At 34.7% G+C, this 17,592-nt stretch overlaps 1 protein-coding gene across 10 annotated transcripts in view; it reads left to right on the forward strand.

Annotated features, from left to right (window-relative positions):
• LOC123582616 (collagen alpha-2(I) chain-like) overlaps positions 1-16,605 on the forward strand; it is a 55,616-nt gene extending 39,011 nt beyond the window's left edge. For 2 of the 10 annotated variants that reach the window (XM_045448899.1, XM_045448912.1), the window contains 6 exons: positions 2,234-2,366; positions 4,451-4,568; positions 12,967-13,050; positions 13,597-13,738; positions 14,501-14,604; positions 15,267-16,605. In XM_045448899.1, the coding sequence (XP_045304855.1) occupies positions 2,234-2,266 (33 nt within the window). In that variant the 3' untranslated portion in view covers positions 2,267-2,366; positions 4,451-4,568; positions 12,967-13,050; ... (1 more) ...; positions 14,501-14,604; positions 15,267-16,605. Of the gene's footprint in view, positions 1-2,233; positions 2,367-2,808; positions 2,992-4,450; positions 4,569-4,948; positions 5,022-5,217; positions 5,522-12,966; positions 13,051-13,596; positions 13,739-14,500; positions 14,605-15,266 lie in introns of those variants that run through there. The other 8 variants (XM_045448900.1, XM_045448904.1, XM_045448903.1 and 5 more) reach the window with 8 other exon arrangements.
• Positions 16,606-17,592: the final 987 nt, after the last annotated feature.

Here is a 17,592-nt window from a genome sequence, read left to right on the forward strand (position 1 = left end):
AAAAGCCAAGTGATGGAATTGGAGAAGATATTTGCAAATGACCTATCAGATAAATGGTTAGTATCCAAAATCTGTAAAGAGCTTATCACACTCATCAGCCTCCAAACCCCCAAATAATCCAGTGAAGAAATGGGCAGAAGACATGAATAGACACTTATCCAAAGAAGACATCCAGATGGCTAACAGACACGTGGAAAGGTGCTCAACATCACTCATCAATCAAGGAAATACAAATCAAAACCAAAATGAGATAGCACCTCACACCTGTCAGAATGGCTAAAACAAACTTAGGAAATAGCAGATGATAGCGAGGAGTCAGAGAAAAGGGAAAACTTTTGCACTGTTGGTGAGAATGCAAACTGGCTCAGCCACTCTGGAAAATAGTATGGAGGTTCTCTTAAAAATTAAAAATAGAGGGGCGCCTGGGTGGTGCAGTCGGTTAAGCATCCGACTTCAGCCAGGTCACGATCTCGCGGTCCGTGAGTTCGAGCCCCGCATCGGGCTCTGGGCTGATGGCTCAGAGCCTGGAGCCTGTTTCCGATTCTGTGTCTCCCTTTCTCTCTGCCCCTCCCCCGTTCATGCTCTGTCTCTCTCTGTCCCAAAAATAAATAAACGTTGAAAAAAAAATTAAAAAATTAAAATTAAAATTAAAAATAGAACTACCCCAGAGAACCTGGGTGGCTCAGGACTCTTGGTTTCGGCTCAGGTCATCATCCCACAGTTCATAATATCAAGCCCTGTATCAGGATCTATACAGACAACATGGAGCCTGCTTGGAATTCTCTCTTTCCCTCTCTCTCTGCTCCTCCCCCCTCTCAAAATAAATTTTAAAACATTCAAAAAATAGAACTACCCTACAAACTAGCAATTGCACTACCACATATTTATGCCAAGGATACAAAAATGCTGATTTGAAGGGGCCCATACACCCCAATATTTATAGCAACTCTGTCCACAATAGCCGAATTATGGAAAGAGCTCAAATATCCATAGACTTATGAACATATAAAGGTGTGTGTGTGTGTGTGTGTGTGTGTGTGTGTGTGTGTAATGGAATATTTCTCAGTGATCAAAAAGAATGAAATCTTGCCATATGAAACATCATGGATGGAACTAGAGTGTATTATGCTAAGTGAAATAAGTCAGAGGTAAATATATGATTTCACTCATATGTGGAAATTAAGAAACACAACAGATGAACATGGGGAAAAGAAGAAAAAATAAGGTAAAAACAGAGAAGGAGACAAACCATAAGAAACCCTTGAATACAGAGAACAAACGTAGAGTTGCTGGAGGGGGTTGGGTGGTGGAATGGGCTAAATGGATGATGAGCATTAAGAAAGGCACTTGCGATAAGCACTGGGTGTTATATGCAAGTGATGAATCACTGAATTCTACTCCTGAAACCAATACTACATTATATGTTAACTAACCTGAATTTAAATTTAAAAAATAAAGATGGATTATAGTTATAATGAATGATCCTAAGGGAAATAATTGGTGAAACATTGACCTCAGTATCTTCTAAATAAAAGATGACTTCTGCTTCAGGAGTGACTATAATTTTCTTGTCATGTAGGTTGTCACGTGCATATCTATGGTTAATTCCTTGTAACCTGTTAATAGTAAACTTTCAATTAGGAAGTTTTTATTTTCAACTTCCATAATTTACTCCAAGCATAATAGGTTGGAAATTACATTGGAATTGCTTGAAATTGTTCCTGCTACACCATTTGAATTGCTGATGTTGTTACTTGTACAAATTTCCTCTTCTGGAAATGTTCAGAACACTGATTTCCAGGGTTAACATTGCAATTTTTAATAAATTTATTTTTCATGAATCATTTTTATTTTTAACTTTTGATTTAAATCTAGGTTAGCTAACATATGGTGTAATATTAGTTTCAGGTGTACAATATAGTGATTCAACACTTCTACACAACACCCTGTGCTCATTGCAGCAAGTGCACTCCTTTAATAACACTTTTTAACTAATAAATAATGTAATTGGTTTTGCAAAAACTCTATGAATCCAACAAATGTGAAGTTTAATAACTTGCTGAGTCATCTGAGGCTTCTGTCTCATTTCTAATAATATCAGAAAAATCCTAGTAGAGTAATCAATTAGTATATTTTACGTGCAGGTACATGATGAACCATCCAGTCTTTTCCACGGTTGACAAATGGACATGTATACTTCTAATATTTCCATATTTTTACTCTATTTCCACAGGTTAATGTGAAACAAAACCTTGGTTTCATATGAATAAAAAGTATCTCCTTCCTCTTGAGATGTGACAAGGAACAAAGTATTGGGAATAATTCTACCATCTCATCCTCAAGAACCAGTAGGAATTGTACCACCAGTAAGCATTTTGTCCTGAAGATATTGACACTTCTCTCAATACACTGTAGCACTCCTATTACATTATGACTCTGCCTGTGCTTGTCAGCCATGAAGCCAGATCATTAACTGTGATGACTGGTCTCCATGATTAAATACTATGGTTTATTGTGTCTCAGGGTGAAATAATCTGGGGTACTCAATGTCTGTCATATATGTCAGGATCAAGATTTTTTTTAAGTGTGCCTGGAACAATGATTCTCATTGGAATCTGAACAAAATGAGTGAGAAAGTCACTTCTGTGAACTGAAGTCCATCACAAGACACCATACTAGGCAAAAATGTGGAAGGGGTTCAGTTTGGTCAGCTGATGTTACTAATAGGCCTATAGTAATTGAATTCTATCCTGATTGCATACATTAAGGATAATGAACTATACAGAGATCTATCAATTTCTGATTTAGGAATAACATGACAACTCTTTGAGTGCCTGGCTGGCAGCATCCATATATTCATAATAACCAGACCCTGGAGAACCAGAATGTGAGGAGAGAGACCAGTGGTTATGCCTACCCTTGAGCCATTCAAACATTTTTCTTACATGCCAAAATCTTCAGAGTGAGGAGAAGTTGATTGAGATCAACTAGGTAATTAACGTAAAGGATATGAGTGTTTACTGATTTATGTTTTAAGTAAAAGAAATGTGTAAATTGAAGAGTAGTTTATATTTGTCAAAACTTCTTAAAGCATGTTTTAATCTCCTTGCTGATGAAATCACAAGAATTGCAACACATTTTCCCTCTGTCACCCTAATAGACATTTGGGCTGTGGACTTAAGTAGATGCTGCACTAAACATTTTTAATTATAAAATGATTACATTTTTAATTCTTGGTGTTTTAGGTAGATTTTACTGCCTAATATTCATATTTTGTTAGTAAGCTTCATAGTTAACATTGAAGGGAACATCCAGTTTTATTATTTATTTATTTTTGGGTTTTTTTGGTTTTTTTGGTCTCTTTTTTTATTATTATACATGCAACACCCTGTGCTCATCCCAAAAGATACCCTCTTCAATACCCATCACCTACACTACCCTCCCTCCCACCCCCCCATCAACCCTCAGTTCTCAGTTGTTGTTTTTTTTTAACGTTTATTTATTTTTGAGACAGAGAGAGACAGAGCATGAACGGGGGAGGGGCAGAGAGAGAGGGAGACACAGAATCGGAAGCAGGCTCCAGGCTCTGAGCCATCATCCCAGAGCCCAACGGGGGGCTTGAACTCACGGACCGTGAGATCGTGACCTGAGCCGAAGTCGGACGCTTAACCAACTGAGCCACCCAGGTGCCCCAGTTCTCAGTTTTTAAGAGTCTCTTATGCTTTGGCTCTCTCTCCCACTCTAACCTCTTTTTTTTCTTTTTTTTTTTTCTTCCCCTCCCCCATGGGTTTCTGTTAAGTTTCTCAGGATCCACATAAAAGTGAAAACATATGGTATCTGTCTTTCTCTGTATGGCTTATTTCACTTAGCATCACACTCTCCAGTTCCATCCACGTTGCTACAAAGGGCCATATTTCATTCTTTCTCATTGCCATGTAGTACTCCATTCTGTATATAAACCACAATTTCTTTATCCATTCATCAGTTGATGGACATTTAGGCTCTTTCCACAATTTGGCTATTGTTGAGAGTGCTGCTATAAACATTGGGGTACAAGTGCCCCTATGCATCAGTACTCCTGTATCCCTTGGGTAAATTCCTAGCAGTGCTATTGCTGGGTCATAGGGTAGGTCTATTTTTAATTTTTTGAGGAACCTCTACACTGTTTTCCAGAGTGGCTGCACCGGTTTGCATTCCTACCAACAGTGCAAGATGGGGGGACATCCTAGTTTTAATGCCTGATGCTGATGGAGGCCATTTGGGGAAACTTTGAGACCAAGGTCTTATGACCTTCAATGCTTCCCTGTTTCAAGTACTGAGCATAAATTTTGTTGTTACATAGATAGTCACGTGACTATAGTTTATTTTTTTATAATTTGTTATTAGTAAATTTCCAATTATGGTGGTTTTGTTTGTCAAAGTTTCTAATTTCCCTGTATATTTTTTATAGGTTTAGAGGTGATAGTGGAATTGGATGGAATTCCTATTACTGCTCCAATGAGCTACTGATTTTGTTACTTGTTACCAGCTCACTTTTATGGGAATAATCAGAACAGTGCACTCCAGAGGTAACATTGCATGTTTAATAAAATTTATTATTTATTATTATTTACATTCTATGATTTATCTTTAAAAAACAAAATTACAAATGATTTTGAGAATCTGTTAATACAAACAATGTAAGGCCTTTATAACCTTGGTCATCTGAGGATTCTGTGTACTTCCCCCTACCCCCAGAATTTGTATGCTTCTTCTATTAAATAATATCAGAAGATCTTACTTGAAAGATAGTATTATATATACTTATGTATAGTAAACCTCTTGTGTTGTACATGATACAGATGGATATGTATGCTTCTCATTTTTCCCTAATTTTATTCTATGCTAGCAGATCAACATGGACTAAGAACTCAGTTTCATATAAAATCTTTTATTTCTTCCCCTTGAGACATGAAATGAAAGAAAGTGTTAGGAAAAATTCTGCCTCCCATCCTCAAGCGTCAGTGGGAATTTTCTTGCTGGTAAGCATTTTTCCCCAAAGATACTGGCATTCCTCTCAGTGAATTATAACACTCTAATGATAAGAATTTGGCTAAGTTAGTTAGTCATGAGGCTGGGTCCTTGACAGTAGTGGCTAGTCTCCATAATTGAATAGTATGATTCAGTGTGTCCTAGTGAGACAATCCTAATTTCTTAATGTCTGCCTTTTTATATCAGGATCAAAATCCCTTTTGCAAATGTGCTTGGATCAGTGATGACTTCAAAAATGGGTCTTGTTGACATCAGAAGAAAATGAATGACAAAATCACTTCTGTGAGCTGAGATCCAGCACAGGGACCATAATGCTAGACAAAAAAAAAAAAAAAAAAAAAAAAAAAAAAGAAAAAAATGTGTAAGAGAATTCAATTTGGTCAGGACATAGTACCAAATAAAAAAGACAATAGCATTGGAAAATTAGCATGCTGATGAATGCTAGTGGAAATGAATTGTACAGAGGCAATAAATAACTATTATGGAATGACATGGCAACTCTGAGTGCTTGACTGGTAGCCCTCATAAGCCCACAGTAAACAGACTGTGGAGAACCAGCACATGAGTAGTGAACACTGTGAGAAATAGTTGTGCCTACACATGAGCTATTTACACCATTTCTTTAGTCATAGTCATTTGTGAGTATCAACATGTTTAGGTCTTATTAGATAGTCAATTAGAAATTATTCATTTTTGCTAGTCATTTATCTCTTAAATAGAATAATTATGGGAAAATCGAAGAATAGATTATATTTATTGGATGATCTTATATGTTTTAATTTGCCTGCTAGCCCAGTTGCAGGGATTAGAACTTTTTTTTCTTTTTCTTGTCACTCAGGAAGAAATTTTCTAGATATTTCATGATGGATTAAACTAGGTATTTCATTAAACATTTTAACATGAAATTATTAAATTTCTAATTATTGAAGTTTTATGTTGATATAATTGGCTAATGTTTATATTCCATCAATAGGTTTATATGCATAAAGATAAGTTATAATCGTAGTGAGTAATGCTGGGGGTGCTCTGGATCTAATACCTTGAGACTGATGTATTAGAAATTTGACTTTCTCTACCACCTTTTCTGAGGAAAAGCATTTTTCTAGTTATGTAGTCAAGGGAATATATGGTTAATTCCTTAACTACCTCTTATCAGTAACCATTCATCTGGGAAGGTTATTTCACAACTTTTTAAATTTCCTTTGTGCTTTTGTAGAATGGAATAATTTTATGAATGTCATAGAATACTCATCATTGTAGCAAAGAAGTGCTGATTTTGTCATTTTTATCTGTTCCTTTTCTCTGGAATGGAACAAACCAATGCACTCCAAGGGTTATAATCAATTTTAAATAAATGTACTTTTATGGCTTTTTAAGTAAAATACTTATCTGTAATTAAGTAGATAATTGGTTTTGTGAAGTAGCTGTTAATCCAATGTGACTTCTTAATTATCAGTGAGCCGTCCAATATTTTGTCTCTTTTATTTCCAAGATTTTTATGACTTCTCTTTTTGAATAACAACAGAAACATCCTAGTTAAGTAACATGAGTTCTTTTGATATGAAGGTGTATTATAATCCTTTCTGTGTTACGAATGTTTGACAAAAGGATGTGTATACACATCTTTCCATATTTTTACTCTGTTTCCACAGGTTGACAAGAACACTATCTGGGTCTCATATGAGTTTATTCCCTTTTCTTGAAAGAATTCCAACAGGAATTCTAACATTAGTATTTTGTCCTGAAAATACTGTCATTCCTCTTAGGACATTCTAACATTCATATGACAGTAAAACTCTGATTGTACTCATCAGTTGTGAAATTGAGTCATTGACTGTGATGACCAGTCTCCATGATTAAATGGTATAGGTGTGTCCCAGGGAGACGGAATCTAGAGTACTCAGTGTCTACCACATATCTTAGGATCAACGTCCCTTTTATAAATGTGGAATCTGAACAAAATGAGTGACAAAATCACTTCTGTGAGTTGAAGTCTGCTGAAGGATCCTGTAAGGCAAATACATATATTTGTCAGGTAGTAGTACAAGCCAGGTCTGTGGTATTTGAAACCTAAGCTGATTGAGTTGTACGGAGATCTATAAATATCTAATTTAGGAATGACACGGTACTCTGTGAATGCTTGGCTGGCAGCAACCATAGACTCATGATAATCAGACACTGGGGGACCAGCACATGAGTACTGAGACCAATGAGTTATGTTTTTGTCTACCCTTAAGCCATTCACCTGATTTCCTTATATGCTGCAATCTTGTAAGGCATAGTCCATTGAGGTAAATTAGATAGTCAATTCAAAAGATATTAAGTCATTAGTTACCAATTATTTTTTTAGATAAAGGAAACATAATGGAAGCTGAACAGTGGTTTCTATGTATGAGAATTTCTCAGAGAGTATCTTAATTTGCTTGTTAATCCAGTCACAAGAATTCATAGTGTTTGATTTCTTGTCACCCAAAGAGAATTTTTCTAGACATTTGAGTGATGGAGTCAAGTACATACTGCATTAAATATTTTTAAAATTTTTTAATGTTTACTTATATTTTGAAAAAGAAAGACAGAGTGGAAGCAGGGAATGGGGCAGAAAGAGAGGGAGACACAGAATCTGAAGCAGGATCCAGGCTCCTAGCTGTTAGCATAGAGCCTGACACGGGGCTTAAACTCATGAACCATGAGATTATGACCTGAGCTGAAGTTGGATGCTTAACCAACTGAGCCACCCAGGTGCCCCTGCATTAAATATTTTTAATGGTGAAATTATTGCATTTCAAGTTCTTAGAATTTTAATCGTTAATATTCATATTACTTTGGTCTGTTCATTTCTGTTTAAAGGGAGATCCTAGTTTTGACGAATGATGCTTAGAATTCTTTGGAGAAACTTTGACTAGGTCTTAGAACAAATAACTTTGTATACTATTCTATTCCATGGAACAAGTATACTTTTTTCTTGTCATGGTCAATGAATGTATATAATTACTTATAACCTCTTATCAATAAACACTGAATATAAAAGTTTTTCTTTTTCAGCTCCTCTGATTGTCCTTGTGATTTGTAGGTTGGAGGTTAAGATAGTAATTTCATGGAATTCTTGACATCTCACCAAAGAACAGTTGATTTTGTCACTTTTACCAGCTCTCTTATCTGAGAAGAAATGCAATGATGCACTCTCATGGTAGTTCTGAAAATTTGAGAAATGGTTGTGCCTACACATGAGCCATTTACACATTTGTCTGAGCTGCATAATTTTCTCAGTGATTATTGATTCCTTGAGGGCTGTTAGATGGTCAAAATTAAAAGAGATTATGGATTTTTGCCTTTCTTTTCTATGTTATGTGATAACAAATATATGAAAATTAAGCAGTAGGTATGCATTTTGTCCCATGAATACTGATATTCTTTTAAGGAACTATAATGATCCAAATGACAGTGAGATTCTGTCTATGCTAGCCAGTTATTGATTGTGTTTGCTGGTCTCTCTGACTTCAAAACATGATCACAGTGTCCAGTGATGTCAGAATCCTTAGTGTTTAGTTTCTGTCACCTATTTCATGCTCATAGTCATGGTTATAAACATGCCTGGATAAACGATAGCATCAATAATTTATCTGTTGGAATATATGGAAAACATGAGTGACAGAAGCACTTTTCTGAAACTGAGTTCAAGACATATAAATGCTATATAACGAAGTTAGTGTTAACCTGAAATTATGATAATTTAAAATATACTTTATAAAGAGTAGGATGAGTCTTCAATAATAACTCAAAAATATTAAAAGAAGTACAAAGAATTTAAACAGTGTAATACTTAAAACAAAAGAAAGCATCTAAGAATGAACATAGAAACCAAAAAGATGTAAGACATCAAAAAAAGAAAAATGGCAAACATAAATCCCACCCTATGACTATTATATTAAATTTAAAAGACAGAAACTGAAAGATTCCATCAAAAATTAAATAGCTATATATTATTTATGAAAGATACAATTTAGAATGAAATACAAAAACAGTTTGAAACTAAAATGATGGATAAAGCTGTATTACGCAAGGAATACCCAAAAAGGAACTGGAATGGCTATTCTGACATCAGAGAAAACAGACATTAATGTAAACTATTATTAGAAATGAAAAAGAATATTATATAGTGATAGATGGTTTAATTAATCAGATAGATAGATGATAGATTGGTAGATGATAGATAGATAGATAGATAGATAGATATAAAACATAATCAGTTAACCACAGTGCCTCAAATAACAAAGGAAAAACAGACATGGTTGAAGGGATAAGTAGATAGTTCAGTAATAATAACTGGACACTTTAGTACCTTCTTCTTAATAATTGACAGACCAATTAGAGAATCAGTGTGGTTATAGCATACTTGAGCAATCTTACCAATAAATTTGATCTGATACACACACACACACACACACACACACTCAGCAACAGCAGAAAACAAACTATTTTCAAAAACATCTGGAGTATTCTCCAGCATAGACCATATGCTACATCATACAACTAGACTCAATGAATTTAAAAATATTAAAATCATGTAAAGTATGGTCTATAGCCATAGGGGAATTAAGTTAGAAATCAAAACAAATAAATCTGGGAAATCACCAAATATTTGAAAATTAACATACTTCAAAGAACCAATTGGTCAAAGATAAAATCATGAAAAAAAACTAGAAAACATTTAGAATTGAATGGGATACATAAAAAGAGATGCTTAGAAGAAAATTATAGTTTTAAAAAAATTTTTAAGGGGTGCCTGGGTGGCTCAGTCAGTTGGGTTTCGGACTTTGGCTCAGGTCATGATCTCATGGTTCATGAGTTCGAGCCCCACGTTGGGCTCTGTGCTGACATCTCAGAGCCTGGAGCCTGTTTTGGATTATGTGTCTCCCTGTCTCTCTGTCAAAAATAACCCTCCCCTGCTCACACTCTGTGCCTCTCTCTCTGTCAAAAATAAACATTAAAAAATTGTTTTAAGTTTATTTATTTTGAGAGAGACAGCACGAGCAAGTGAGGGGAAGAGAGAGGAAGAGAAAGATAATCTGAAGCAAGCTTTGTGCCATCAGTGCAGAGCCTGGTGCAGAGACTGATTCAGGGCTCAAATTCACAAAACGTGAGATCATGACCTGAGCCAAAATGAAGTTGGTGGCTTAACCAAATGAGCCACCCAGGTGCCCTAGAAAATTTATAGTTTTAAATGACTATCAGAAAAGAGTAAATATAAATACATCAAATAAATAACCTAAACTTCCGCTTTAAAAAATAAGAAAAAGACTAAACTAGAAAATCAAGTGAAAGGAAGTAAATAATAAATATTTGAGCAAAAATCAATGAAATAAAAACAAAACCCAGAATTACTAGGAAGAAAACCCATGAGACCAAAAGCTGGATTTCTGCAAAGATTAATGAAACTGACAAGCCTTTAGTTAGACTGAACACGAAACAAAGTGAGAAGACATAAATAACTAGTTAAGAATGAAAGAGGGCCATCACTACTGACTGTGGACTCCATTAGAAATGTTATTTGTCTCGTGTTTTCTTGAAGGGAGATGGATATGGAGGAATCCAAGGTTTTAGTTGCACTTAAGACTCAGGAACTAAACACTGATACTTAGATTTCCATCTCAACAATGGTTATCTCTGCAAATCTTCCAGAAGTTCCCTTGACAATATAATATCACTCATTCATATTTATCTATGTTTTTAGCCAATATTTAACTAGCCAATAATTTAATCTATTTTATGAGAACTTTTGTAATCACATCACATGTATACATTAATAATATGGTGAGTCCTCCATGATTTTCATTCCTGTGTATTCTAGAATTTTTGACATTTATGTGCTTAGCCCAAAGCATAAAGGCACAGTTCCTTTTTCGGGCATAAAGATTATATTGGACCAAAGTGAGATATGTGACTGAGAGAACATCCCTGAGCCCTCAGTAGTGTGTCCTGTTGAGTACGAGCATTAGAAGAGAATGGGAAACTACCCCAAATACATTTCATGATAAGCTGGAAGACTCTATATGCTTCCTACCTGTTTAGTTATTTTTCTCAAATTACTATACCCCATGATTCTCAACATAGTTGATGTCATACTTCTGAGGTGAAAAGTAATTCTTGGGAGCAAAAGAAATCTTAAATATTATAGTGGTTTATGGCCCTCCAAACAGTCACCATGCACATACACACTTAAGCAGATATACAGAATACTTGTGGTATTAAAATTGGTGGGGGGGAGGATTGAAAACTAGGGGAAAATGTCTAAAAAGGATATCCAATCACGTGATAATAAAAAAAGGTTGAGACACACTGTCATACAAGTCTAAAGAAATTAATATATTTCTGTCATCTAACTGTGTAAGAATCAAGTGTAATAGAAGCCAGAGCAGTTGCTATACTTTGCCAAGATTTCCTCAGTAGTAACAGGCTTTGCAGAGACAGTAATTTTAGAAGATTGTGTTTCTTTTCCCATTTAGATTCACCTAATATCTTTCTCTTCCATGATACATTATCCTATCATTAGATATTAATACTTTTTGAAGTACTTAGATATTAATACTTTTTGAAGAACTGTGTCTCTATGGTTCCTTTGAAGGGAAAGTCTACTTGTCTTCCATTAGGACTTTAAGAAAACTCTAACGTCCATATTCATGCATTTTCCAACAGCAATTTTCGGGACCAAATTTACTCTTAGACGAGAGAATTATGTATGCACAGTGATATACTATTACTCTGGCCCCGGGATTTATAAACCTTAGTTCAGCAGGAGCCAAAGTTCTATTGGAAACAAATTATCTAGAGCTACTAACATGTATGCCAATGTATGATGAAATATGTAGATCTTATAAAAATAGCATCTTTAAAATATCTGTAATTGAAAATTTAGGTAAGATTATTTTGGGGAAAATGTGTTTGAAAATAGAAATATAAGCTGCTACATTATGATAAATGTTTCTAAACTTGTCAGGAAACGAAATGAAATAAGACGATATTACATCAGCATGTTTATATTCTGAAGACAAAAGCATGTTTTAACAATTATGTTTTTTGCCTACTTTTTTCTTTAATGTAAATTTAAAAATTTTATACCTTTACATAAAGCTAGTATTTAAAGATATTTTAATGGTTGACATGATGAAAAAGAAACCTAAATACATTTGATTAAAGTTGAGATATGGTGTTCTGCAGATGACTTCAGAAAGACATTGTTAGGACATTGCTTTAGGATACACACAATTCTTTATTTTTTACTGAGTAATCAGCAAATTTGAGATCAGAAAATCAAATGTAAGCCATTGTTCTGTGCATTTTTGAGGATACCCTGAATATATTAATGAAGTGTACTCTTCATTTTATAACACCTATACTTTATTGTTTTATTGAAGTTGTTTAAAACTTGGGGCGCCTGGGTGGCGCAGTCGGTTAAGCGTCCGACTTCAGCCAGGTCACGATCTCGCGGTCCGTGAGTTCGAGCCCCGCGTCAGGCTCTGGGCTGATGGCTCGGAGCCTGGAGCCTGGAGCCTGGAGCCTGGAGCCTGGAGCCTGGAGCCTGGAGCCTGTTTCCGATTTTGTGTCTCCCTCTCCGTCTGCCCCTCCCCTGTTCATGCTCTGTCTCTCTCTGTCCCAAAAATAAATAAACGTTGAAAAAATAAATAAATAAATAAATAAATAAAACTGATGATTTACAGTATGAGCTTTCTTCACAATCATAGATAAAAATATTGTATTTATGAATTCTTTTAGATGAAGAGTGGTTAGAACATTTATGATTCTTGCACAGGAATGTATCCTTTCACGAGATTATTGCTTTGGAGTAAATATTAGACTGTTATTATAAAAGAGATATTTGGTTTAATCCAATCCTTCCAAATATTTAGATGTTATTGACATGCATATTTTCTTTTAAAGATGGTCTTGTGAAAATTGATAAGCTAGAAACAATTTTCTTTTGCCAATGGAACTGTGGGAGCTTCTCTTGGACTTCATGAGATGGTAATAGAAAAACCATGTTTTTATTGAGATATATATATATATACACATACATATATATGTATGTATATATATACGTATATATATATACATACATACATATATACGTATATATATACACACACACACACATATATACATATATATATGTGTGTGTGTGTGTGTGTGTGTGTGTGTGTGTGTATATATATATATATAAATGTTTGATAACATTTAGCCTTAATAGAAAAAGAATATTTTACCTTGATAAAATAATTACTAGCCACCCATTGTTTGGGTCTATTCAATGTCAGGTGGAAGGGAGAGCAATGCATGTTTGAAGGTTGTGCATGTGACACACAAGAACTTAGCAATATCCACTCTTTCCAGTCTGTATAGCACTATACCCACAATTTGTGCATGTTTTATTGTTAAATTAGATGACATGTACATGTGTTTGTGTAATATTTAAAAATATATATAGTTTATATGTACATATATTTAAAATTTATACTATGTATGCATATTTTGTCTTAAAATGTTATTTTTCCTCTTGTTTCCCCCTGCCAGGTAATGATGGGGCCTAAAAGGGAAGAGAAATTGTCTATGCCTTTGCCTTTCTTGAATTCTATCTCCAGAGAGTAAGATAACAACTTAATTTTAAGTCAGTGATTCTCCATTCCTACCTGTGGTCTTTTGGACACCCTTGCAGGTATGACTGTTTTATCAGGGAATATCATGTTTACTGGAAAAAAACCCAAGATGGATAGGATCTGATAGATCTCCCTCTTCTTAAGCTTGATAACATTTGGTTGTAGCTAAATATTATTAAAAGCCCATCTAATATCCAGTTAATAGTGGGCATTACAGTAACTAGGAGTTATAGCTGTGGGTAATAACAGGTATCCCTAAATGGAGGACTTTCTCAACAACTCTAAACCCTCAACAGTCCTAAAACTGTATCTACCTCTATGAGACCATTTACTAAGTTACTTCTCAGGTCTTTATTTCTGTGCTTGATTCATCAAATGGGCTTTTAATTTCTTATGGCCTGACATTTTTAGTTTACTTTTGTGGTACAAGTAATTATAGATTTCCAGGCATGGAATATGTTCTTAATAAACTTTCACTGAGAATAGATACATAAATAGATTATACTGAGTGATTTTGTAAGTAGCCTGGCCAAATAAGCAGAAAATAATAAATGATGGGGGGAAAAGAGACATAATGTTCAGTGGGATTCAGGCAATCCAGTCAATTTTGGAAATGCACAAGAGATAAGGTCTCTGATATAATATGCTTATACTGAAATGTATAGAGCTATGGTGCAGCTAGCTATAGTTTCTGAGTTGTGTGAGAGTTAAGAAGCAGCTTCCAAATAAAATCAGTAAAGAGTACCAAAGAATAACTTCCCAGCCTCCAGCTGAATTACCTTTTTCATTGGAAGTGTAATTTTTTCATTTTTTCCCCTCAGAAGATCACTTCTTGGGAATTCATTTGAAGTGAATGATACCAGTAAATCCTTGAAACAAGACTCTTCAGACAAAGGGGCTGTTGTCCAAATGCTACCTTCTGAAGGTAAGATTTTTTTCAGAATATTCCTTGCTTTCTAGGAGCAACCATGTCTGGACAGAAAATTAGATGTTAATTTTCTGAAGATTAATGACTTCTGGTTATATTCTAGTTGACTTCAAGGGCCAGAATGCATAGTGAGTTAAGAGATACAGCTTTTCTTATATACATTTCAGTTAGTATAGTTATGGTTAATAAGAAAGATTTTCTTAACTTTTCTTATCCAATAAACTAAGCTCCTAATTGGCTGGATCCAATGTGTTAACAGAGTCAGTTTCATGAGATTCAGTGGTTCTCAAAAACCATTAGACTGGAGGGAAGACAACTATTTTCTTCTGAAATAATTGGTCAAATGAACGAGTGACCTAGAACTTTAAGAAGCCAATACAGAGGGAAAGAGGTAAAAATCTGAGATAGTTGGAGGTGCCTATCACTTTTTAGCCCAGCAAGGAAGAAAAAGTAGCACTGATGTTTGATTTAGGAAGATTTAAAGTAATTTGTCCGGTCAATGTGGACTCAGCAGCTGAAAATGTGGCTTTCTGTGTGTCCCCTGGGTAGATTCATTCTAGAATATGTACAGGTAGAGTATATAAGAATTTCATAGCCCCCAATAAGCTCCTTAGAAAAGTACCACAGCTTTGCCAATTTTCCCTCCTGTATCCTTGCAGGTGATGACCACAAATGTGAGGTGGATTTATTACTGAGGGTGCCATTACTTCTACTACAAGCTTCACCAAAACAATGATACAGTCTTCTTTATGCTTGGAGACTCGTCTCTTTCCTGTGTTGCAGTGGACACCTCCTGCAGATAAGAAATGCTTAACTGAGAAATGCTCATGTTGGGATATCATCGATGAGACTTTAATTTGGGCATGGTGACTGTTTCCCTTGCTGCCACTTGACTCAATCCCAGGAGCCTCAGTAGAGGAAATATTATTGCACAAGAATCTCAAAATGATGGAATTGCTCAGTGCTCCCATAAATATACATTTATAATTTCCATTTGCCATATGGTAAAATTTAAATATTGGATATATTGAAAAGAAACTACACAATTTTTTTTCAAAACTTCAAAGTGTATCTAAATATCTAATATATAAATTAAGTTCCCTCCTCCCTCCCAATTCTACCCCCCCCCAAAGTTTTCTTCTATTAAGGGAGTTGTGTGCATTCTTTAAGTGGATAGATGCACACATACAGTCACACAGACACACACAAACTATTTTGAGGGGTTCTGGAAGTACGGCCATATTGTACACATTCTTCTGCAAATTGTCTTTCATTTAACAGTTTTAATACCCTTTTCTATTTCAGTAATACACATCTGTGTCATTTGTTGAATGACTGCACGACTGTTTTGTAGGTGAACTATAATTAAATGTTATAAGCATTTCTCATTCATAGATATTTATGTTAGCACCAAATTTCTGTGCAATGAAACTCCCTATCAATAATTCTGCACTTGTCTATTATATCATAATAAATTACTTAGCAGTTCAAATACTGGGATTAAGGATATGCACATTTCAAATTATTACAAGATTTCCTTAAAATGTGGTGACAACTTTATCCTCAAATGGCAATGAATGAGATTGCCAGCTTTCCCCACAACTTCACAGATAATGGATTTTATAAATATTTAAATTTTTTCCAATGTGATAGCCCAAACTATTGTCTTAAACTGTATTTCTTTTGTTTTTGAGTTTGATCATTTTTTCATGTTTATTAGCCATCTGTATTCTTTAATTTCCTCTTTATGTCCAATTTTGGGGGTGGGGGTTTAGATTTCTGGTTTTGAAGAGCTCATTTATTACTGGGAGAATAAGCTTTGGATTGTGAAGCATTATAGCTATTTTTATGCACTTTTATACTTCATTTTTGTTGTAAGAATGTGTATGATTGTTATATGTCCAAGTATAACCATGTTTGCTTTTATGGCTTCTGAGTTTCATGTCATTTTGGAAAAAATATTTATACTGATTTCATAAAACCGTTCACCTATGTTAACTTCTTATTCTTTTGTGTTTCTTTTATTCAAATTCTTAAATCATGAGAAATTTTTTTGATTTGAAATCTTAAAGTTGCCAAGTTATTTGCCATTACTTGCGATTATTTGCCAATAATTGCCCATTTATCTGTAATGCCATCTTGCACATATGCTGTATTTCATCTGTGACTGGCACCATTTTTTTTCTGTGGATATGTGTGTCTCTTCTTCTGCCTCCTGTCTCACGTGTCTTCTCGTTGGAAGAAATTACAGTTTAGACTGCAATTTCATCAACTTAAGTAAATTAATTTAGGCGGAATTGGTTTTTAGTAATATAAGTCTTCCTATCCAAGGACAAGGTATGTCTTTCTTTTTATTCAGCAATTTTAATTACTGTTAACATTTTCAATTTGTGATTTTTTTTTCAGTTTATTTTCTTACTTGATATTTTTTCTAAATCTGAAAATTTTGTTTTGGGGGGGAAGGTGGTCACCTTACTCTTCTCATGACTTTTCAGATTTTGTCAAAGTACATACCAAATCATTTGCAAATACTGATCATTTTGATTCTCTCCTTCCAAGTGATCTTGATTTAATTATGTTGATAATGTTCACTGACTGGTACTTTCAGAGCACTTAAACAAATGTGGAACTTTTACCCACCCTTGATTTAATCAAACCTTGGGTTTGACCAGTATATTGTTGCTGGTCTATTAACCAAAAAGACTCCAAGAAAGAACGATGATCACGAAAAGCTGAGTGACTAAGTAAACTTACTGCAGCAAGGGAAAACACCACTTTGACAACATTTAGTAGTGTTTCAAAAGTAGGCTTTGGGGTCTGGGTTGATGTGGTTTGAGGTGGGTTTTTCAAAAAATGGAAATGGTTAAGAATGGACAAAATTTGGCATACAATAGTTTAAGATTGGTAAAAGAGTAACATGAGGTCCTTGATGGGAGTGTAGATAATCAAAGTTTTTGTCGATAAATAAGCTGTTTGCCTACATGA

This window comes from Leopardus geoffroyi, chromosome B3, assembly GCF_018350155.1.
Source record: "Leopardus geoffroyi isolate Oge1 chromosome B3, O.geoffroyi_Oge1_pat1.0, whole genome shotgun sequence".
Classification (NCBI taxonomy): domain Eukaryota; kingdom Metazoa; phylum Chordata; class Mammalia; order Carnivora; family Felidae; genus Leopardus; species Leopardus geoffroyi.